The sequence below is a fragment of the Nothobranchius furzeri genome, chromosome 8 (genome assembly GCF_043380555.1).
Source record: "Nothobranchius furzeri strain GRZ-AD chromosome 8, NfurGRZ-RIMD1, whole genome shotgun sequence".
Lineage (NCBI taxonomy): Eukaryota > Metazoa > Chordata > Actinopteri > Cyprinodontiformes > Nothobranchiidae > Nothobranchius > Nothobranchius furzeri.
The window spans coordinates 53,823,072-53,846,495 of record NC_091748.1 but is presented as its reverse complement, the minus strand read 5'-3'; the positions used below and the strand labels follow the sequence as shown (position 1 = coordinate 53,846,495).

At 41.9% G+C, this 23,424-nt stretch overlaps 1 protein-coding gene across 1 annotated transcript; it reads right to left on the bottom strand.

Moving 5' to 3' along the window:
- Window positions 1-2,504: 2,504 nt before the first annotated feature.
- Window positions 2,505-17,875, bottom strand: st6galnac5b (ST6 (alpha-N-acetyl-neuraminyl-2,3-beta-galactosyl-1,3)-N-acetylgalactosaminide alpha-2,6-sialyltransferase 5b). Its single transcript, XM_015971475.3, has 5 exons — window positions 17,682-17,875; window positions 17,058-17,258; window positions 10,694-11,103; window positions 6,779-6,886; window positions 2,505-3,554 (listed from the first exon to the last, which is right to left on the bottom strand). Exons 1-5 carry the CDS (start codon window positions 17,694-17,696, stop codon window positions 3,311-3,313), a joined length of 978 nt encoding a protein of 325 aa, XP_015826961.3. The 5' UTR covers window positions 17,697-17,875; the 3' UTR covers window positions 2,505-3,310.
- Window positions 17,876-23,424: the final 5,549 nt, after the last annotated feature.

The window sequence follows — 23,424 nt, the reverse complement described above, 5'->3', positions numbered from 1 at the left end:
AGCAATAACATCCATCCTGACCTTCGTGTTGCCAAAGACAATAGCTTCAGTCTTGTCTTTGTTTAGCTGAATGAAGTTTGACTGCATCCAGTTATTTACTTGCTTTAGACACTGACAGAGTGAGTCCAGTGGACGCCAGTCACTAGGTGATAAGGTTAGGTAGATCTGGGTATCATCAGCATAGCTATGATAGATGTTGTTTTTAAGTATGACCTGACCCAGGGGGAGCATGTAGAGATTAAAGAGTAGTGGTCCTAGAATTGAGCCTTGGGGGACCCCACGTGTCATGGTGATCCGGTTTGATTGGTAGTCCCTAATAGAGACAACGTAGCCCCTGTCTTTGAGATAGGGCTGGAACCAGCCAAGCACTGTGCCTGATAGTCCCACCCAGTTTGTGAGTCTGTCCAGAAGGATGTTATGGTCCACGGTATCAAAAGCTGCACTGAGGTCAATCATCATCAGGACAGGTGCTTTACCTGAATCAGTGTTGAGACGAATGCCTTTTAATACCTTGATCAGTGCAGTCTCTGTGCTGTGGTGCTGTCTAAAGCCTGACTGAAGACTGTCCATAAAGTTATTTGACTCTAAATAGTTGTCTGTTTTGTTCATTACCACCTTTTCAATGATTTTTTGAATCAGCGGGAGATTAGAGATCAGTCGGTAGTTGTTCAGCACTGAGGGATCTAATTTCCTCTTCTTCCACAAAGACTTGGCGATTCTGGCCCTCATGTAGAAATGTCTGGACAATCATGGGAACAAGGCTGACCAAAATGAGCTTAAATGACTATTTTTATCTGCTGAAATATTGACCATAACAACATCTCTGGAGGACATCTACATCAGCAGATGTAGAACAAGAGAAGAGCGCATCAACTCTTCACCCTTCTGCCTTCAGGCAGGCTATTGCGCAGACTCAAACCCTGCACAAGGATAATAAACAGGTTCTTTCCTGAGGCTGAGGCCTGCGAACTCTGACCCTAAAGCCGGGCGTACACTGTGCGACTTTTTCACTTTTTTGAGCCGATTTTCCACTCGTGCGAGAATCCACAAGATCGGGGCGAGTTTTGCGCCTAGCGTGGTGTAGTGTACAGGGGGTTAAGAGAGGCGATTAACACCACGTGACCAGCTACCGATCAGCAGTCGTGAGCTCGCACGGACTTCTGGCATGTTTAATATTTCGCTCGTCCCTCGTGAGGGTATCGCACTGTTGAAGCGGCGCTGCGAGCAGCTGCGACCCAAAAAGTATCAGAACCGCTCACGGCGCATGCGCAATCCTGCATCAACGCCGCTCGCCCGCTATTTCCCTAATAACATACGTTCTTCGTTTTTATTTCTACACGTTTTTTTTTACTCACAAGGATTGTCAAGAAAGCGTGTTTGTCGTGTTCATGTCAAATTAAACTGATCACAAAACACAGATTTACTTTCTTTATTTCGTTTTCCTCATCCAACCCCCATAAACCCCTGTGTGTCCCCCTGCAGCACTCCCGAAGGACAACAGGCAAGACAAGACAAAAAAGTCTGACGTGTTGAGTAAAAACTGCTATTTTTAGCATATTTTTAGGTCTGACGTGTTGCTACCAGACGTACAGTGTGAGCAGTCAGGTCGCATCCGAGAACTGGGTCGTACAGTGTGAGCACATGACTCGTGAGATCTGCTCTGCGAGGAAGTCGTACAGTTTGAGCTGAAGCTGAGTGCTACGAGTGAAAAAGTCACACAGTGTACGCCCGGCTTTAAGCTGTTCTCTGCTCTTTTTTCTCTATATATGTTCATTAATGGCTGTTATTTTAACTCCTGTATTTACTTATACTTCCCATGTCTTTAACTTGCTGTTGAAAACCAATAAAAGAATCTTCAAGGTCAACGTTACTCATGTTTTAACACACTTGCAGTTGTCTCTAGTAGGGATAAATGCCTTTGTAAGTCGTACCTTGGGGAACAAATGCTCCAGTTTGAAGATGGATAATTCAGCTGGAGGAGAAAGTAGCTTGGGACAATCCTGGAGTCTTATTTCCTGAAACTTGGACATCTTGTATTAGATAGGCCAACACCAACATTACTCTACTACGGACCTGTTTGCTCTGCAACATTTACGTTTTATCTCCACAAATAACACAAGTCTAGAGGAGTTCTGCTGTGTGGTGGAGTTGCTAATACTAAAAATTAGTTTCAACTAGTCAAGACGTTCTCTGCTGTCTCCTGGATGCTAAACCAATGGTCTTACTTGCCATGAGTCAAGATGAGTCCATGAGTGTTAAGTGACAGTGTGATATAAGTCTGTCAGGCTTTTCAAGTCCTAGAGTTTCACCCTGTTTCACCCTTTTTGCCTATTTTCTATCAGAAGCTAATGCAGGAGATAGGTGTAGAAGACTGTTTTCATGTTCAACCTGCATGAAAAACTGAGTGACTGATGTTAATCATAAATAATCACTTAAAATTTGTTTTTCATTGAAGTTGACCTTTAATTTTACATATTATAATATAAATACTGTGCACACAAACCTTTTAAAAACAACTTTATTTTATATTTTTGTATACATTATATGCTTCAGCTTTGTTTGGGTCCCTAATGTGAACATTGTTCCAAATGTACACAATTTTCTGCTCACCAAATACCTTAGCAGACAAACATCTATTTTCATTGCAGTTCTAAAATGTATTTGTACTTTTTTCCCATTTTTGATCAAACTCGGTCAAAATGAACACTTACTCTAGTCTAAAATGTGTCTATGCTATTTAGAAGTAAAAGATCTAATTAATCAGTTGAATGCCACTAGTAGTCCCTTGCTGTATTTGCACTGAAGTCATAAAACAAACTGCAGTGATGTTTGGTTGAGAAGCTCCAGCAGGAAAATGAACATTTAAAACAAAATATTAAAAATTGGTGAATAGTTTCCATTTTAACTTTTTCACACGTTCATCCTGCAGGATCAATAATATTCACTAATGTCAAAACAACATATTCATGTCACTGCGAATCACCCTAAATATTCAGGTTTAGATCAGATTTACTGCCCGTTTCAGTTATTTATAAGCTTTCTGACAGCTCAGCTGTTTGCAGGGCAGATCTGAGCCAAACTCCAGGACAGCTCTGGTTCCAGTAATGAAATTCAACCTATTAGAGTTTCACTTTCAAAGAGGCTTTGAGCTGCCCTTGTGCAAAAGCCTTGTTCTGCCAATAGTCATCTGACAGGCCCAAGGAGCTTGTTCCGCCCTCCTGCTGTCTCATGCATTCATAAATACAAAGACATGGAATCAGCACGCTGGAAACTGTCCAAGACCTCATAAGAATCTTCTGTGGAGTGAATCTCAGGAACCAGCTGGAGCTGAAAAGGACGAGCTGTTCAAGCCGCTGATGACGGCAGCGGGATTCCAGTCCGGCTGGTAAAAGTGGATGTTCAGAGTCTGAGCCCAGTTTGAGAACACCATCTTCTCTGTGATGAAGCGGTGATGGCTTCCTCGTCGACTTTTCTCATGTAGGAGGTACATGAAGCACTCGTCCGGACCAGAGGGCTCGTAGTAATGATACGGCACTGAGGGATGTGAGGAGGATCTTCACAGGAGAAGAGGAGAGGAAGAGAGAGAGAGAGAGAGAGAGAGAGAGAGAGAAGAGTCGGGCGTGAAACACACTGAAAGTCAATAGTGTGCGGGAGAAATGCGAAAACAGTGTGGGGATAATTATAACATGCAGAGGTGGAGAGCAGGAGAAGACGTGAGTCTCAGTGGGGAATGAAAGGGAGACACGATAAAAGGGAAACAGAAACATCAGAAGAACCCGAGCTCGCAGATGTGCTCATTTGCACCCATCTTCCTGTGATGCTCCCAGTCAGATGCTCCCAGGAAGAGTCTGCTGTGACACGAGAGAGTTGCTGCAATCTGCCCTACATTTTTCTAAACGCCCCGTGTGCCCTTAGCTCACACCCTCACCACTAAAAAGGAATGTTAACTTGTTTTAAAACCCAATGACGTGTTGATTTGAGAGTAAACTCCTTTCCTTGCTGATAGCTCTAATGTGGGCAGAGTGAAAAATCATTAAAGATGATCCGGATGTTGAAACACGTCCCAGCCTACTGGGGCTAAAGACCAAAGGTCTGCTGTGGCCCCCGGACTCTGGAACTCTCTCCCCCTGAGCCTGAGATCAGTGGACTCAGTGGTCTCCTTCATAAAAGCAGCTGAAATCTTACCTGTTCAGGCTGGCTTTTGCATGACCTTTATCACCGACCTCTCCTTATTCTGCTTTCCCCAGGATCCACTGATTTCCCTCTTTCCTATTCACTCGTTCTCTCTTTCTTTGCATTTTTAATCACAGTTGTCTAATTTTGCTTATTTTAACCATATTTCTAATCATTTTCTAAAATCTTTTTTCAATTTAAAATTTTTTGTGAAGCGCCTCGTGATTTTCATCTTGAGAGGCGCTATAGAAAAGATTGTTTCCTTTCTTCTTTCTTTCTTGTAAGTAGGAGAAAATGACTGGACAGATCTGCAAAAGAAGAGTGTGTTCCTTCACGTCCTGTACTGACACATCAAGAGGAGGAAACTTTCTGTTGTGTCCTTGGTTTGTAAAGCTTTCGTCTCATTGTTGAGTAAAAGAAAAAGAAAAGCTCTGTGGTCCCTCACACTCTCTATTGGACGCTCCTATAGAGAAACCTTACATAAACAAGCGCGTGTACACACACAGGTGCTCACATGGTGCTCTCAAAAGTATGGGCTTGGGCACGTTCAACACTTGTCTCAAGGCTGTCGTTGCCACTAAATGAACTGTGATTTATTATCGTGTGATTGTTCAGTTAAACAATGTTGATTTTATATTTCATCATCACGTTGACGCAGTGATAGCTTGCTCCTGATGTATTGTTGTGTGTCCCATTTTTTTTTCTGCTCTTCTCTTTCTGCAGGTCCAGAAGCAGACTCTTGTTCATTATTGTTTATTTTTGTGGAACCCCCCCCCCCCTCTCTCTTCCCACCATTTGTCTTTTCCTTTCTCTTTCACCTCTGTCTCCGTGTCTGCTCGGAATTACAAAGCATTCACAAACAATAACAATAAAATTTGAAGTATCAGGCGTGACATTAAAAGCAGACGCTTTGATGCTCCACCTGAGAGTAAATCTGTAAGGCTTGTTACCAGCATCCAGACATCAATTCTGCTTGCTTCACAGCCAGACAGACATGACACGGTAAAAAAAAAAAAAAAGAAAAAAAGAAAAAAAAAGCCTTGCAGCAGGAAATAAGTCAGTGCCACTTTGAAAACTTTGAGAGAACACATTTTCTTAAGTTGATTGTTTTCAGCTACCACTTATTGAAGCTCTGTTCTTATAACTGTTATGTAATGTTTGGTGGTGAAAGACAGACTTAAGGGCAGGAGCCAGAGCAGCAGGGGTAATCTGAATATTTAGTGTGGACTGAGACCCTGTATGTACGCAGATGGGCATCCAACAAAACGGAGAGATTTTTCTACAGTTTGGCCATGAAGGTGAAGATAAACAGAACCAAAACAATAAAAAAATCTCCTTTGTCAGCATTTGCTTCTGTTTGTTAATAATCAGGGTTTTAAGTTTTGTGACACCACTGCCTGTGAAAAAAATGTTCTGACATCATGTGTTTACATGTACCTGCTTGTTTTAACAAGCTCGGTTACTGCTTACAGTAAAATACCAAAGGTGAACGACATTGGTTATTTTTCCACCACTTAGTTATTCCATGACCAAGGCATGTTTTTCAGCAGAGACACAGACGATTTGGGGAATTACTGCTGCCTACATGCCTAGAAGACTTGCTGCTGTGCTTACAAATCATGGTAGTCATTCAAAATAGATGTAATAGTTTTAGTTGCACTGATTAAATTTGTAATTTTTTAACTGGGCCCTGTATATAAGTACTTCTCTAATTGTTGCCTCCCTATATTATTATCATTTCATTGTGTTCATTTCTTAATTCTAATTTTTGCTTATCATTTATCTTGTCTTGCACCAAGTACCACAGCTATTTCGCAATGTTGTGATTCTTGCACATATGGCAATAAAACCCTTCTAATCAGATTCTTCTGATTCCATTAAAAGAGCTCACTAACTGATTAATTGTGTGATCACAACAGAAAAAAGACAGCAGCGGTATCGTAGATGGTGTAAACCAGAGACAGAGTCACCATTGTGATGTGTCTTGCTTGTTTTGTCAACTCTGCCTACATGTGGCTCCAATTTTGTAGCGTTCGAACGCGTCACGCTAATTTCGAGGCATGTGCACAAACAACAACTTCAAATCACCTCTTTGCATAGCCTACACCTAAGAAAAAATGTGATTATATATGTATATATATATATAATCCTTTATTTTACCAGGTAAAATCTCATTGAGATGTTTAATCTCATTTCCAAGAGAGACCTGGTCCAAGAAGGCAGCACAAAAAGTACAAAGAATTTTACACAGAAACAAAAATAAACTAAACACCATGTCCAGAAGATATGTTATGTGTTGATATATACGTTATCTTTTGTTGCACTGCAGCTATACCATATCCTTAAGCCTAATGTGTTTAAAGCTCAATTGGCTTAAAATGAAAAAAGTTGAAATAGTTCCAAGTCTTAAAGTCATGTGCACAAAAATTATCCTCTGTTTTAAAAAATTGTCTGAACTTCTCAGTTTATTAAAAAAAAACACACACAAAACAGCCCACAAGCTTGCTGCACAAATGTGATTTGTAATATTTTATTTGCACAGCTCTGGCATGCAAACCTGAGCTAGAGGATTAAAACGGGGGATTTAAAGAGATTTAACTCTCACCTGCAGAAGTCAGGTGGCACCATGCCATACACATTGATCCTGTTACACAGTTCCAGGGCTATAGCCATGGTGAACCAGCCGGTGCTCAACCACGAGTTGGAGCTTTTTCTGGAAAGATGAGAAAGAGCAAACACGTGCTTTATTACAGGGTCAAATATTACATGTACATCTGGTACAGAAGTGACAAAAATACCATTTAAAAACCCTCGTTTTGACACTTATGATGTTTTACAAAAGCCAGAATTCTCATGTAGATACAACATCTGCTTTTCATCCTGCTGGTTTATTTCTTACATGTAAATTAGTGAATAGCTGGATTTAAGTCAGTCAGATGTCCTTGTCTGTTTGTCTCATTATTCCAACCAAGCCCACATAATTCTGCAGCAAATATGGAGCCAAAAAGGAAGTGGCAAAAATTGCTGTTCCACCCTTATCCACTAGGGTCTGGCAGCAGAAGAGGACAAATCCTCACTGACTCCCATGTTAAACATGTCAATTTCACAGCAGAAATAAACATGTTTACAGCCTGGTTCAAAAAACATTTTAGGTTTAATAGATGTAGTTTACATTAATGACAACTCTGAGGGGGTGAATTTTATGTAATTCTTCTGTTCAAGTGGAATTTAATGCTTAAAAATCTGAATAATTAATGAGCATCCACTGACTTCAAAGCTAGCTCCGAAGAAAGGCCTCAGCCTCACAGATGTTCGGCCATTTCGACTCTCTGAACTTTAGTTTTGTGTGTGTGTGTGTGCGTGCGTGCGTGCGTGCGTGCGTGCGTGCGTGTGTGTGTGTGTGTGTGTGTGTGTGTGTGTGTGTGTGTGTGTGTGTGTGTGTGTGTGATTGGATGTTAATCATGGAATTATTTGGACAAAAGGGCAAGCTGTGGTTACTTACAGACCATCTAAGCAGTTTCTGCTTCTTTTTATCAGTAAGTACATTTACATTTCTGTACTTTATTTTGCTGGTTGAATGGGGGGAAGTGCTGTGTCATTTAACCAGTGTTGGGAACGTTACTTTAAAAAAGTAATTAGTCATAGTTACTGATTACTTTGTCAAAAAAGTAACTCAGTTACTAACTGAGTTACAAGATCATAAAAGTAACTAATTACCAACAAAAGTAACTACTTAGTTACTTTTTCATTAAAGAATGCAAGAATTACTACAATAGTGAAATATAAATGACTAATGACTGGAACATAATAAAATGTTTGTCCAAATGTTTTTTATAAACCTGAATAATTTCAATAAATAAGCACTTAACAGGAGGAACTACTAACAGGAGCATTACACTAATCTAGACTATTAAAAGGTCACTGTGTGATATTTAACAAGACCCCAATCAGCTAACATTTAAAATTGCAAATAGAAACACCTGTAAAGGTTCCCGAGCCTTTAAATGGTCTCTCAGTCTAGTTAATACAGAAATAAATGTAATTTTGCACAGTATTCTAATTTTTCCAGCTTCACATAATTGTGTGTTTTTAGCAGCATTTCTGTTGCTGGTAATCTAGTAACGGTTAAATAAATAAATAAAATCCTTTAAAATGACACTAGAAGAGGCACAAATCTGATGGAGGACTTAAATGTACTAACTTGGGTCAGACCCAACCACAGAAGAGCTGAAGCTGGGTGGTAAACACACACAGGTAGTTCTAATAACACCTGAGCTCCATGTCGTTTGAGACTGATGCATCAGTGTTACAGCGGGACTAAAGACATGATCAGAAACAGGTTACAGCTGGATGATCTAGGAAGGCAGAAGATCAGGACGTCTGAGCGGTGAACAGGTGAGCGGACCTTCGGGACGTCCCGCTGTCACGCTAAGAAGGGCACGGCTGCACACCCGCAGATTCCCACCTGCAGCAGCGAATCTGCGGGGGGTCTGCAGCCGTAGATATTCATCACGTCTTCCTCGTTCTTCACGGGCCGTGATGCTCTTGGATGAAAACATCTACCTCTAGCTCCTGATCAGCTGATGACAGCTTTTACACACCGCGCTGCTTAACGCACGCATTTCCTTATCAGTAACAGAAACGATTGTTTTGACGTGGGCCGCTGCTGTAAAAAGTGAGGCGCGAACCGGAAAAGCTTCTGCCGATCACAATTCAACAACGGATTATGAAAGAACGGATAACGTTCGAAACACACAGATTCTTCCTGATGTGAGAGGTGAGTCTCCACTTTGTTTTGGTTGTTTTGGCGTCGACATCATCCTAGCGCGCCGACACCTCTCTCTCCCTGGCTGTAGCTGAAGTGTGGCGGTCGGAAAGCCTGTTGCTCAACGTTCGACAAGCACATAGTAATGCACAACCTTCCGTCCCCAGTAACGGTAACGGCGTTGTAACGGCGGGAAAAGTAATTAATTAGATTATTCCGTTACCTATAAAAGAACGCCGTTAGAAACGCCGTTATACTTAAACTGCGTTACTCTCAACACTGCATTTAACCCTCTGGAGGCAGTTAAAAACCTACCTGGTTACTCCACATACGTATTTTATGAGCATTTTTTAACTCAGAGGTACCCCTGAATGACTTAGTTGTTCGTTCTTTTATCAAAACTTATTTTGAGCCTGAGAGGGTTAAATGCTTGGTCAAACATGTTAGTGGGGCCATAAGACACTTGAGTTGGTGGCCAACTGTCTCCTGCCTGAGAATAGCAGGTGGCTGCCTTCCCATTCCCCCAGGGCAGCTGGACCGGCTCCGAAGAGCGGCTGTAGTCATGCTGGTTCTCTGAGAGAGACTACAGAAACACCACAGCTCTTTTTGTTGACGCTGCTTCACTTTTGAGATGCTCAACCGCATTTTTCTCGCTGAAAACACCCGGAAAAACTCTGTTAGCTTTGGGTTAGTATGTAGCTAATGTCCTGCTGATCTCCAGCTCTGGAGAAGGGACCATGAACAATGGCGGATACGTGGACCTTTCACCACAGTGGACCAGCGAAGCCCGATATCCTCGGTCAGCTAACCCAGTTATGATTTCATTACCCTGATGGAAAAACCAGCATAGACCAGCATATGTTGTGTTTTGGTGCTGGTCTAGCTGGTCAAGCTGGTCCATGTTGGTCTTTGCTGGTTTTTCCAGCAGGGAGGAGGCTGGAGGTGCCTTTACTTTGTAGTAGCTTTACCGCGTTTTTCTTGCTGAAAACGGCCGGGAAAACTCTGTTAGCTTTGGGTTAGCATGTAGCTAGTGTCCCGCTCATATCCGACTGTGGAGCAAGAGCTGATGTAAAAGGCTACGGTGCCCGGTTATGATCACAGCGGTCTGAGGCTCCGCTTGTAATTTAACAGTCCCAGACCGTATTAGATCTCCACAGGCAACCAGCATGACTACAACCTCGTATGGGAGCCAGTCGTCCATGCAGGTAGGATACCCCGGTCCAAAGAGCCCTTCTTAGCTTCTTGGGTTAGTCAAGTCAGCTAGTATCTACACTGGTTCATTTGTTCCCACCCCGTTCCAAATGTAACAGCCCCACCCTCAGCTCCACCTTTTATCCCATTTTTGGATTGTCTGGGTGTGACGGGGCCTGTGACACGGTCAAAACGGTGGTGGTGGAACCTCTGATTTGGGCACAAAAATGTATAATTCGAGCCTATGGACACACATTTTCTAGTATATATGTTGATGGTTCCAACTCCCTCGTTTTCTACAGTTCATTTAAATGCTACAAGATCTTTTCATGCATCATATAAACTCAAAGAAAAGTAAAAATTTGCTCCAAACTCTGCATGTTGATGCTTAGTTTGGAGGTTTTTGGCTTCTGAGACAGCCAACAATCTCAGTAGTGCCAATAAAAAAACAGATTGTTAAGCATTTAGAGTTTTCTGAAGCAAGACATTGACCAGTTAAAACAACTCTCATCATTTATAGCTAAAATATCTCGCAAATAAAACATTTATTCTTTGACCATTTACCTATCAATGCCCGTTTCTTTCTTGAATAACTCATCAAACTTCAACATCTTGATTCGAGAGATGATGTAGACCTTGAGTTTGGGCTGTAGCTGCTTCAGTAGTCTGAGGTTATTGTAAACATGACCTCTCCCATCCTGCCTCATGGTGCTGCTGGGCCCCCAGAAGATGAAGACGGTGTCCTGGCTCCCGTTTAGCAGCTCCTGTCTGCGGCGAAGGACCCTCTGAAGGCTGGAGTGAGCTACAACACGCAAACTGGTTCGCCGCCCCACGTCCTGCTGGTAACCTGCACTGGGAGCATCATTCATTCGAATAACACACTGAGAGCGGTCGATTTCTTCACCCCTTTGGCTTTCAGTCAGTTGGCCAGAGCTGGTCACCAAGGCGCAGGTGCTGCAGTACATTTTCAGAGGCTGCAGGGTCAAAAGGTAAGAGATCACTGAGGTTTCATTCAAATATAATTAACAAGGTGCTGCAGAAAGCAGTTTTTTTATTTTTAAAGCATTCTGACATTATTGGTAACTGAGAATCACAATGTTCTTTTCAAGGAAGGAAATACATTTTGAAATGATCAAAATGATTGCAGATTACAGAAACACATGTTGCTGTACCAGTGCAACCAGCTGATTGGTGCTTCGGATTTTCCTGGCGACGCCCCTCTGTTTCATCGCTGGTCTGGCTGTGTTCAACCAGCATTTGCTCTGAGTGGCTGCGCCTGTGGGTGCAGCATAAAAAGCTGCTTGGTTCAACTTCACAGGAAGTTGAGACTGATCAGAGGGGGCAACTTTGAGTGGCCTTACCTGTGTGGCATTTTTTGTAAGGCTTTTAGGAGGCTTATTTTAAAATCAAAATACTCTAACAAGTCATCCTTTACTCATTCTACAAATCAAACCTTGGTCAAAATGACAATCCTTCCCTTCTTAGATTACAGTGATAACATTTATAGGACTGCTTCCAAAATGCGTCTTCATAAAATCGATGTTATTTATCACTCACCTATCTGTATCAACACTGGTGCCCCTTTCACTGCTCATTATTGTAATCTGCACTCGTTCGTTAACTAGCCACCATGGTTTACGTTCCAGTAACTTAACCTCTATGGTTATTCCCAAAGCTCGCACCTCCTTTCATCACTCCTCATTCCAGTTAGCTGCTTCCAACGACTGGAATGATTTGCAAAAATCACTGAACCTGACTCTTTTATCTACCGTCAATAATTCACTGCAATCAGTAGCTTTTGATCAATGGAGGTCCACACAAGCATATGTATACGTGTGTGTGTGTGTGTGTGTGTGTGTGTGTGTGTGTGTGTGTGTGTGTGTGTGTGTGTGTGTGTGTGTGTGTGTGTGTGTGTAGGTGTGTGCATGTGTGCGCGCATGTGCGCACGTGTGCGCGCGTGTGAGCGACTGAGATCTTTGCAGAGCTCTTTTCTTCCTGTCTGGCTGTGAAGCAAACAGAATTGATGTCTGAACGCTGGATACAAGCTTTACAGATTTACTCTCAGGTGGAGCATCAAAGCGTCTGCTTTTAATGTCACGCCTGATACTTAAAACTTTATTGTTATTGTTTTTGAATGCTTTTTAACTCCGACCAGACACGGACACAGAGGTGAAACATAAAGTTCCTCGGGGGGGGGGGGGGGGGGGGGGGGGGGGTCCACAAAAATAAGCACTAATGAACAAGAGTCTGCTTCTAGACCTGCAGAAAGGGAGAGAGAGAGAAAAAAAGGGACACTACAACAAGATCAAGCTATCACTGCGTCAACTTGATGAAGAAATAGATAATCAACATTGTTTAACTGAAGAATCACACGATAATAAATCGCAGTGCATTAAGTGGCAACAACAGCCTTAAGACATGTGTTGAACGTGCCCAAGTCCATACTTATGAGCACCATGTGAGAACCTGTGTGTGTACACACGCTTGTTTATGTAAGGTTTATCTATAGGAGTGTCCAATAGAGAGTGTGAGGGGCCACAGATCTGCCCCCTTAAAGATGTTCAGGAGACAGAGGGTCCCAAAGATCCAGGAGCTTCCCCAGAGCACAGGAACCCCAGGGAGACTGTGACCAGAAAAGCCCCCGCCCCCCTCGAGAGGCACAGACAATCGCCCCGGGGGGCCACAACCAGCAGCCGGTAGAGTCCCGGGAGATATCGGCGGCAAGCCCCCAGGCCCGCCCGCAGCCTCCCACCCCCTAGCCGGCCGAGCCCGGGACCCAGCGACCCGGGACCCAGGGGCGACCACCCCCGCCGGGGACCCAGCAGAGCCCAGGGACCCAGACCCCACCAGGCAGCCACCGAGATTGGTCAGGCAAATTCCAAAAATCTTAAACTTCCTGACCCGGGAGCCACGAACACTCAGGCAGACCAAGGCACCGTACTCCACACCAGGTGTGGCAGGGGGAGGGGGAGACGAGGATCTTTATCATCAAAAGAAGTCCCAGGAGAAGGGAGGAGTCAAAGGCCCCACCTGACATATACAGTCATACACAAACACAGTCACACACTCCCTCCCTCATGCTCACACATACACATACAACCAAAGACTTACAAAAATGCACGCCGGACATCCACTCATGCTCCCCATACACACCCTATTCACTCTGGTCCCGGTACTGCTGCACATGGGGTACAACCATTACCAGTTCCCAGAGATCGACCCTTTCTGCTGGGGTGCTGATGAGCAGGCTCCCCCGTCCAACGCTGAGCACAGCAACCCACCACCCCAGACCTCAGCCGGACGGCCGGATCTCCCTCCTAGCCTCCAGCCCCAGGAAGCCAAGCGACAACAGAGGTGTGCTAAGACCCCTAGTCTCCCTCCTCCTGCTCCAATATGGTGTTAGTGAGTGTTGATGAGGTGTATTCCATGGCTGTGGTGAGCGGGCAGTGCAGAATTGTTTTACTTCAGCCCCACAGAATTGATGCTTTCATAAATTACAGAAAGTTGTCCAGGGCCTGCAGGAGCAATGCAGTCCCAGGGCATCATACTACCACCACCATGTCTGATTGTTGGGATGAGTTCAGCTGGTTCAAAATTTTCTCAAGACCAACACCATTCTCAAGCCCTCTCCTGATTTATATGATAGATGGGATGAACATTTCCCATTTTCTCTCTCCTTGTTCCGTCTGAGTTGCACTTCATATCTCACTGTTCATCTTTGTCTCTGCTGACGTGGGAACACTCAGTAACAACATGTCAAACATGACTGTTACAAACCCTGGGCTCCCGCACCTTGAATGGCCCAGTTCTGCTCCCTCCATGCCGTTCAGCACCTTGGACAGGTCCTCCGTCAAGCTGGCCTCCACCTCTGCCCGCCTTCAGTGTCCCAGCTGCAAGCCATCAACTAATGAGGACTGATGGCTTAAAGGACTGCAGCTTTCAGTTCTCTGGGAGAGAACCACAGCCTAAACACCTGTTCTTCTCTCCTCGGTCCTGGGATCATTTGGTAGTAAACGGTTTAGCGTATTGATAAATTTGGATAAAAACTTTGGTCAATTCAGTGTTTAGGATAGATAGCTCTTTTGTTAAATCCTTTGGTAATTAATAGCTGTTTTTCATTTAGTGATCCTTTTTGTCTGCTCTAGAGCTTGAATTTCACTTTCCTTTTTCAGCCTTAGAGCTCACTTTAGTTTTGATAGACAGAATAATATTTAGGATAATTATAGCCGTCGAGATTTGTTTTAGTTATTTAGCTCCGGCATTTTTGTTTAATAAAGATATTCTCGTGTTTCCTTCCCTGAGCCCTGTTGCCTCAGGTGTTTTGAGTTTTCTCCGTCGCCTTCGTTTAGTTAGATTAGAGTGCATTTTCGTTTAGTCATTTTATTCCGGTCAAGGACTGAGTATTTGTGTTAACCCCTTTGTTAATAAAATACATTTTATTAACACTTCCCCTTTCTCTGCACCAGTTCTTATGTTACCCCTCTGCCACAATGCTTAACATCATCAGGGTTTGTAACAATGACTGACAGGGCTCTCATGACTGCTGGTCAAAAGATTTTAGAAGAAATCATCCTGTGGATTTGTGGAGTGCTTTTGTTACTAAATGTTGTATGAAGAACACATTAATTATGAATTATAAAACCAAGCAAACCTTGAAGAGAATTTAGAACTGAGACTATCACAGGAAAATAAGCTGTATAGTGTGGATCCTATCATAGTGAGGGGAAGAAGCTTTAATGCGATGGTAATAGGCTAATTACAGACGTATGCTATAGGAAGAATCTTATAATCATCATCATCAATGTGGATCCATTCTATAATGTGTTAATAATTAAGTGCACAAACCTTCTATGGGAAGAAATATCAAAGGATAAAAATGAGGTTTTAACTGAGTATGATCGAAAAATGTCACATGTTCATTATGTAGTCTAAAGCCTTTATTATATCAAATAATTCAAAACAACAAAATAATTACATTTCATTCAGCAGTCATGTCAAATCTGGACACAGAGTAAAGACTTTGCATATGCTCTGTGGATTAAAAATGGTTTCATTTATAAAGGATGGATTTGAAATGGAAAGTGGGAATCAAACCAGTGCATGTATTTCAAACGTAATCTTTAACAAAATGCATATCTAACTTTACTCACATGCTTGATTTCCACGGACATCAATGAAACTCACTCAATGCAGACACATCCTTTGCAAATAAATCTAAAGTTTGCTTTCAGTAAAACAAAAAAATGAATAAAAACATGAAAAAATGTTTTGAAAAACTTGGCTTTTTAAACTTGCTTTCATCTAATTTTACTGGTTGTCTTTTCTCATATTTGTTTATGTTCTTGCTTGTTATTTTGTTTTAATGTGAAGCGCCTTGTGATTTTTATCTGTGAAAGGTGCTACCGATATAAAGGTTACTTACTGAATATGAAGTGCAACTTTCACCAAAATGAAAAAAGGTGCTTAACTTTCTCACAAAAAATAGAGGTTATGGTTTTTTTTTTTTTGTTTTTTTGTTTTCTGGTAATCAGAAATCTGAGCAGATCACCGTGACATGTGGGGTCCCCCAAGGTTAGATTCTTGGACCACTGCTCTTCAATCTCTACATGTTCCCCCTGGCTCACGTCAAACACGGTAACAACATTGCCTTTCATATTTATGCAGATGACATGCAGATCTACCTCCTAGTGACAGTGGTCCCCTAGACTCATTCTGTCACTGTTTGTAGCAAGTTAATGATGCAGTCAAACTTCCTTCAGTTGGACAAAGACAAGGCTGAAGTTTTTGTCTTTGGAAATTAGAAGGATATGATGGAGGTTATTGCTCAACTCGGCTCCAGAAGAATAAAAACAAAGACCCAGGTTAGAAATCTTGGTGTCATAATTGATACAGATCAGGAGTCTCATGTCCAGACAAGACCATGCATTCATTCATGCATTCATCTACAGCAGGCTGGACTATTGCAATGTAATTTATCTGGTCTTCTCAAAAAAGCTGCTGAGCGACTGCGGCATATTCAGAATGCTGCCGCTAGAGTCTTAACAAGAATCAACCACATAACTCCTGTTCTTAAATCTCTACACTGGTTACCAGTAAACTACAGAGTCGATTTTAAAGTACTTCTACTAGTTTATAAAGATGGCATGGGCCCAGAATACATGTCAGATCTCCTTCCAGTATACACACCCAGCAGGGCTCTGAGATCCTTAGGAAGCAGTCAGCTGGCAGAACCTCAGGTCAGAACCAAACAGGGTGAAGCTGCTTTTAGCTACTATGCTGCACACAGATGGAATCAGCTTCCTCATGACCTCACATGTGTCCCACTTCTAGTAACTTTGAAATCAAAATGTAATCAAGATATCTGCCTGCAGTGATAGCTTTTTATGCTGCACCTTCTGCGCTGTAACTGCTCAGTAAACTTAGCCTTTTTATTGCATTTCCTACATCTAAGTTTATTTGTGTATTTTGAAACCTCCTGTTCAATATGGTCGCAGAGATTTAAAAAATTGTTTAGAACAATTACATTTTTATGTTTTTGGTGTTCTCTTGTACCTAAAATGCACACTGTATTGACTCTGTGTATGAAATGTGTAATATAACCAAAGCTGCCTTACTGGTTGAGTTAATGATTTATTTGATGGGGGGAGTTCTAGTTCAAAAATAGAACAAAATAGATTTTTTTATTGCCATTTTTTCTGGAACTAATACACTTGAACTGTTATTATGAGGCTTTATTTTTGCTCAGGTCTGTCAACTTTCTTTTCTATAATTTTTCTCTAAATTAAATTAGTTTTAATGGTAACATTCAAATAAAATATGACTAAATACTGTATATCTAAAACCCTTAAGTGTTTATGATTTTGAAAACTCTGGTTCCTATGATCCTGGGATTTACCCAATTGTCTGACGGTGCACCAGTGATCCATACCTCAAAGTCCATGACGCCTGTGTACCCCTCCAGAATTAATGTCGGGCGTCTGTCTGGCCTTTGCGTGACTGCAACTGGAGAATCCGCATGGTGGGAAGATGGTGATGATGAGGACGATGATCTCTCACCGCAGCCACTGTTGTATGCCAACATAAACCCTGTAACCATGGCAACGATGATGACGCCACCAACCCCTTGACACTGGAGAGACAAAAAAGACATCCGCATCCAGTAAGAATATTTTGATAAGAAAATCCAAAGGTATCCTTTAGTGACTGCAAACCTAACATCAGCCCTCAAAGCAAAAGGAGCACAACGATAACAGCTGTGATTTAACTCATGCAACGCTGCAAATGATATGTCACGCAAATGTGTTCGACGTTGTTAAATGGGCAGCATGTTTTTTGTATTAAACCTGCAAAAGTGTCCTTAGGATGCTTGGATCAAATGCATCACATTTATTAAATAAAAACTTTACAAGGAGGAGTCTTAATCCTTGAGCATTAAAATGTGCATAGTGCAATGAGGTCACGGAGCGCAGTCTGCAACTCATTTCTGAGCAATGAAGCTGCACACAAAAGAACAGTCTGAACCCCCTCCCCCCAGGCTTTCCTTCCTAATTACCACTTTTATCTTCATCTTCGTTCCCCCTCGATTCTACGTGCAGAGAGAGTCTTCATCCTATCGGGACCGGGCGTTGAGACTCCTCAGCATGCAACACTTGAGCAAGCAGCAGCATCACCGGGATCAGCACACAGCAACAGCAGACCGCTCTCCTCAGCGTTGCTCTGCCTCTTTCACCAGCACACTCCTCATGGTCCTAAACACCTCTCAGACGAGGTCTGTTTCAATGAGGGGGTTCACAAGTTGATGTTCGGGGACATCATTATGAAACGTGATTTGCAATAATTCTCCTCCAAGGGTGACTGACTCCAAATGTTTTTATTAAACCTTCAAACAACAAACCTTCTAACTACATGGCAAAACGAACCTGATCCTATCTTTAGCAGCGCAGCATACCATTTCTGGGACGCGCCTGGAAATTGCCGCGTTGGTGCTGGTTTGAAACGGTCCATAGATTATAATGGATTCTATTTGATGCAGTGCCGTTCCGTGCCATTGATGCTTTCAGTGTGCTCGTCTTTGTCCGATCCTTGTCTTGTCTCATGCTGTATCAGCCTACCTATCATTATTCATATTAATCAGTTTTGCTTGCCAACTATTGCAACCAACTCTACATCACGGCAAACACAGCTCAGCAGAATGCCAGTGTCTTCCAGAGAGAAAAGCACTTAGATAAAAGTTAACAGCTGAAATAACAGGAAATGATGCAGCTGGAGGGTGCTGGTAGGTCAGTATCTTGGATGAAATTTGTGTAAATGTTTCACAAAGATTAATGATGCACATTTGATGGAAATGGAATATAGACCCAACTGCAAGTGTGCAGTGTTTCTGACTTTTTCTTTATCTCGGTTCTATTTTTTTAACCCATTTACTTTCAGGGGCCTCTTCTGTCACTTGAACTCTAAGAGCTAAAACCTCACATTGGTGTTTTGCTGGAGGTAGTTATCTTACAACAACACGTTTTAATAGGTACCTTTTTCATATAAAATCATATTTTTCTTTTGTCTGCTAGTCGTAAACTGAAGTGACCCAGTTGTAACTGATAACTTATTTATCTGAGAAACAACTCCACATCATCATAATGGAGCAGATGCTGGTAAAAAGGAGGTTAACCTACTTAAGAGTATCATCTTTTCTTTATGCTTTCTGATTGTCTCGCCGGAAGGATAAGCTGATTAATTTATTTTTTAAATTTCATCACAAAAGATATTGTGAAATATAAGTTATAAAACAAATATTGTCCTAGCATGGAACCAGTTGCCACCCTCAGTTAGGCTGTCCCCATCTCTGCCCGTCTTCAAGAGTCACCTAAAATGCCACCTCCTCCGCTTGGCGTTTCCTGAACATGTTTGAATTTGGCCCTCTTTTATGTTGATTTTATCTCACAGTTTTCATTGGTTCACTTTTTCCCTTGTTTTACACATTTGACTTCTACTAGAATGTTTCACCTTCTTTGTAATTTGTAATCTGTAATTTGAATTGCTATTATTTTCTGATTTATTCACTTTATTTAACTTTGTACTGCACCATGTTCAGCGCCTTGGGCTTCCTGACAGGGTTGCGGAAGGCGCTTTATAAATAAAGCTTTGATTGACTTGGTTTGAAATAATTTATTTTGTCACAGTACATTATATCCTGTGCAAAAGTCTTGAGCCACCCCTCATTTCTTTAATTTTTACTTGCAAACAATCAGATTTTTTTTTTTTTCATTTTTAAAAATAATCTTGACCAAGAAAAATCACGGTTTCTTTTATTTCTCTTTAGACTTTGGCTGCTTTTTCCACTCAGTTTCAGCTACATGTTTTTAGTTTGTGATTGATGAATCATCCAGGTATAAAAAGGCTATTAAGCCCAAGGGATAAACCAGTGTTGAGTCTCGCATTTAGCAAATGACTTATTTTAAATGACATCATTAAATTCCCTCCATTTAATGTTTTACAATAACAGGACATTTGCCTCTAAAACATAAAAAATAAAGGTATTCCATTAAGGAGAATCTTTGACCTAAATGCATTCTTTTATATTTAACCTTGTGAGACGGGTCACACGTGCCCCACTGGGTGATGATGTCAGAAGACACTGGGACTAATGCACATTAATGTAAGAGAAAGGTATGTCAGCAGACCCAATCATGGATTATTTATCTGTGCCACACTTTTTAAAAACTAGGACAATCATCTCACAAGCAGCGCAGATGCCGCTTGCACAAACGCATTCAGGTATTTAAATAAATCATTCGACATAAAAATGGAAAAACGAAATGTAAAGCCCAACAAAAATAACATTTTATTTTACAGAATACACTCAGAGAAAGCTTGAGTCTAAAATGTTGACATCAAAGCATTTGTTATTGTGGCCGACACTGAGCGAGTTCTGGTTTTACAGCAGGCTTTGCAATTTTCATTTTAAGCTGCTAAATTTGGAATGCAGAGTAACTCAGATTCACAGAGGAGAAAGCAGCATGACTCACTACACCCTTCTGCGTGCACTGAGTCATGCTATCAAAAATGTACACAAAAACGCCATTACGTCAAGTATAATTATAGCATTGTTCATTATTGTTTTATTATAAAAGTGTATTTTCTAACTCTCTCCGACACCAGAATAGTTTCACTCATCAAGTTCTCTGTATCATGTAGAAAGATGACCTGATAGACGGCAGTCTGTTGTGTTGTGATCAGAAGGGTCCCTGAGGTCTAAAATGTATCTCCAAACAGCTCAAGGGGAGCAAACACAGACAAGTGCAAGGCAAATAACTACGCAACAAAACCTTTTTAATAACTACCCTCCTACATCCAAGGAGGCACCAGACCACCTCTGCTGAGCCAAACACAATATAAACATCAAGTGATCGGCTGTTGGACTTTTTCTGTGCCAGCAGCAGTTCTTCCCTCATTATTCTGTCCTCTGAGTCAGTGCCTCTGGGTCGTCATGCAGAAATTTCGTCAGGAAACAGGGAGTCAGGAAACAGGTCATACCACGCTCTCACTGAGCTGTGAGGTCATGTGAGATTAGCGGTCGACTGATATTGGCTTTTCTATTACCGATGCCGATATGTAGAGGTCATGTTGAGCCGATGGCCGATTTCCTGGCGATTTTTTGGGACCGATTTTCATTGCTGATATTAGATGTTTCCTCCTTACTTTCATGCTAAAAGATCACTAAAAACATCAGTTGATGCACATTGCTGATGCTGAATCTGTTTCTGAACACTGAGGCCTAGTCCACACGTAGCCGGGTTTCTTTAAAAACGAATATCTGCCCCTCCAAAAACTTGCATCCACACCACCTCGTTTTAAAAAAAACTCTGTCCACACGTACCCGGATAAATACGTTGTTAAGGACATGCCAGACCTGTAGGCGGCAGTACTTCCCCCGTTCTTAACCTCGTCCTTCGTCTGTGGTCTTCCGCAAGGAGCAGTAATTCCGCTTGCAAAAACAAACAAGCAAAAAGCTCTTGGACAATTGATAAAGCAAGCGCAGCTCTGAGGGCATCCATGCTGTCGGCTAGTGTAAACACAGGTCGCACACGTGATGTCAGCATTTTTTTGTCGCGGAAAGTGACGTTGCGGACCTTAAAATTCCGGTTTTGTCTGTCCACACGCAGACACCCAAAACGGAGAAAACACAGATCTTCACTTTGGCCGGGGTTTTTCCTTTCCAAATTCCAAATTTCCAAATTCCTTCAACCCTAATGAAACTGAATGTGCAACAGATTCTTATGATCCATGCTTTCGTTCTTTTTTAAACACAGAAACAGTTTTGTTTACCTGTTTGTAGCTACAGTTTCGCCGACGGCTGCCGGCTTCTTCAGGCTGACGCTGATGGTGGCGCGTCACTTCCTTCTCCGTTTATCTGCAGGCAGCAGAGGACGTTGTCGCCCTCTACTGCCCGCTCTCCCCTCTCCGATGATGCAGTCCCATGCGTGGTCCAGCGTGTAAACTCCGTCGTCCCTGTTCATGGTCCCACATCCACGTCTCCTTATCTCGATTGCTTCCTTGATCCATCTTTTGTATTTTTGTTGTTCGGTGGTTATGATCCGTGTGTTGTCCCAGTCCATTATATGGTTTTCTCTTAAGCAATGATCTGTTACGGCTGACTTTTTTATTGTACTTTCTGCTTCTTCTTTTGCTGCTCTTGTGTGTTTACGATTTGCCTCTTTCTCGCACTCCTTTCTGTGTTCTATTGTCCGTGTATTGAGTTGGCGTCCGGTTTTTCCTATGTATGTTTTATTGCATATTTTGCATGGGATTTCGTAGATGACTCCACATTTTTGTCCAGCTGATATTTTGCCTTTTGGGTGTACTAGTCTGTTTCTAACTGTTGTGTATGGTTTTGTTGGTGTGTTTATGTTGTGTTTTTTCATTGTTGCTCTTATTTTTTCCGTTATGCCTCTGATGTATGGTAGGGTTATCACTGGTTTTGGTTCTTGTCTTTCTGGGTTTCTGGTTCTTTTTTTGGGTTGTTCTTTGCTTTCTGTTGTTGTTTGTTGTTTTCCTTTGTTTATTGCCCATGTTGGGTATGCGCAGGTCTTTAAAGCGTGTTGTATGTGTTTGTCCTCTTGTTTACGGTCTCTCTCTTCTGTTATTATGTTTGCTCGGTGATATAATGTTCTGATTACTGACATTTTGTGTATGGTAGGGTGTTCTGATGTCCATAATAAATATTGGTCTGTGTGTATTGGTTTCCTGTATGTGTTTATGTTTAGGGTCCCGTCGGTCTGCCTGGTGATTTTCATGTCCATAAATGCTATGCTGCCTTCTGTTTCTGACTCATTAGTGAATTTTATGTTGCCTGTGTCGTCAATATTGTTTAAGTGTTGTGTTAGTGTTTCTGTTTGACCTTTTGGTATGATTTCCAGTATGTCATCTACGTAGCGTTTCCATAGTTTTATTTTGCAGTTTGGGGGGCAGTGGCTATGACTTTTTGCTCTGGGTCTTCCATGAAAAACTCGCACAGGGTGGCTGATAACGGGTTACCCATGGCGAAGCCTTCCAGTTGTTTGTATATTGTGTTATCGTATGTAAAGTAAGTGGAGTTAGCTACCAGTCCTATCAGTTGTGCTATGTCATCTGCTGTGAGGTTTGTCCTTTTGTGTAAAGTCTTGTCTTGTCTGATTCTGTTAACTACTATGTCTATGGTTTTTTGGGTTGGTGTTTTTGTGAACAGAGATGTGACGTCATGTGAGATGAGTATGTCGTTGTCTTCTATTGTAATTTCCCGCAGATAAACAGAGAAGGAAGTGACGCGCCACCATCAGCGTCAGCCTGAAGAAGCCGGCAGCCGTCGGCGAAACTGTAGCTACAAACAGGTAAACAAAACTGTTTCTGTGTTTAAAAAAGAACGAAAGCATGGATTTAGAAAGACACAGCAAGAACACACCTAAGATTCTTATGATGATAGCCCATTTGGCACTGGTATTTTTGTTTCTGTTTTCTAGTAATGACAACCTAAAGCCATCATGGTTTGGTGCCAAATTCAAAGATTAAATAAATTATCTGAAAAACACCATTTTAGTTCATTCTAACATTTGCATAACTGCCATTCCCTCACTTTTTGTTGCAGACTCATCATTGATTCTAATTAAAATTGATGTTTCTTTTTAACACAATCGTAATCCAAACATTTCTGAAAAAATGTCACCCTCAACAAGAGACACTGCTGTAAGTTGCACTCTGCAGTAAAGCGATTCTAATTCTTCCTGCATGCTGCTGGCGATGATCCTGCTACACCAACATGTGAT

What these genes read in the sequence shown, in the direction of transcription:
- st6galnac5b (XM_015971475.3), bottom strand. An exon ending in CAGGCGTCATGGACTTTGAG is followed by an intron (nt 11,104 to 17,057) that starts GTATGGATCACT and finishes TTGACCCTGCAG; the next exon opens with CCTCTGAAAATGTACTGCAG. An exon ending in AAAGAAACGGGCATTGATAG is followed by an intron (nt 6,887 to 10,693) that starts GTAAATGGTCAA and finishes TCATCTTTCCAG; the next exon opens with AAAAAGCTCCAACTCGTGGT.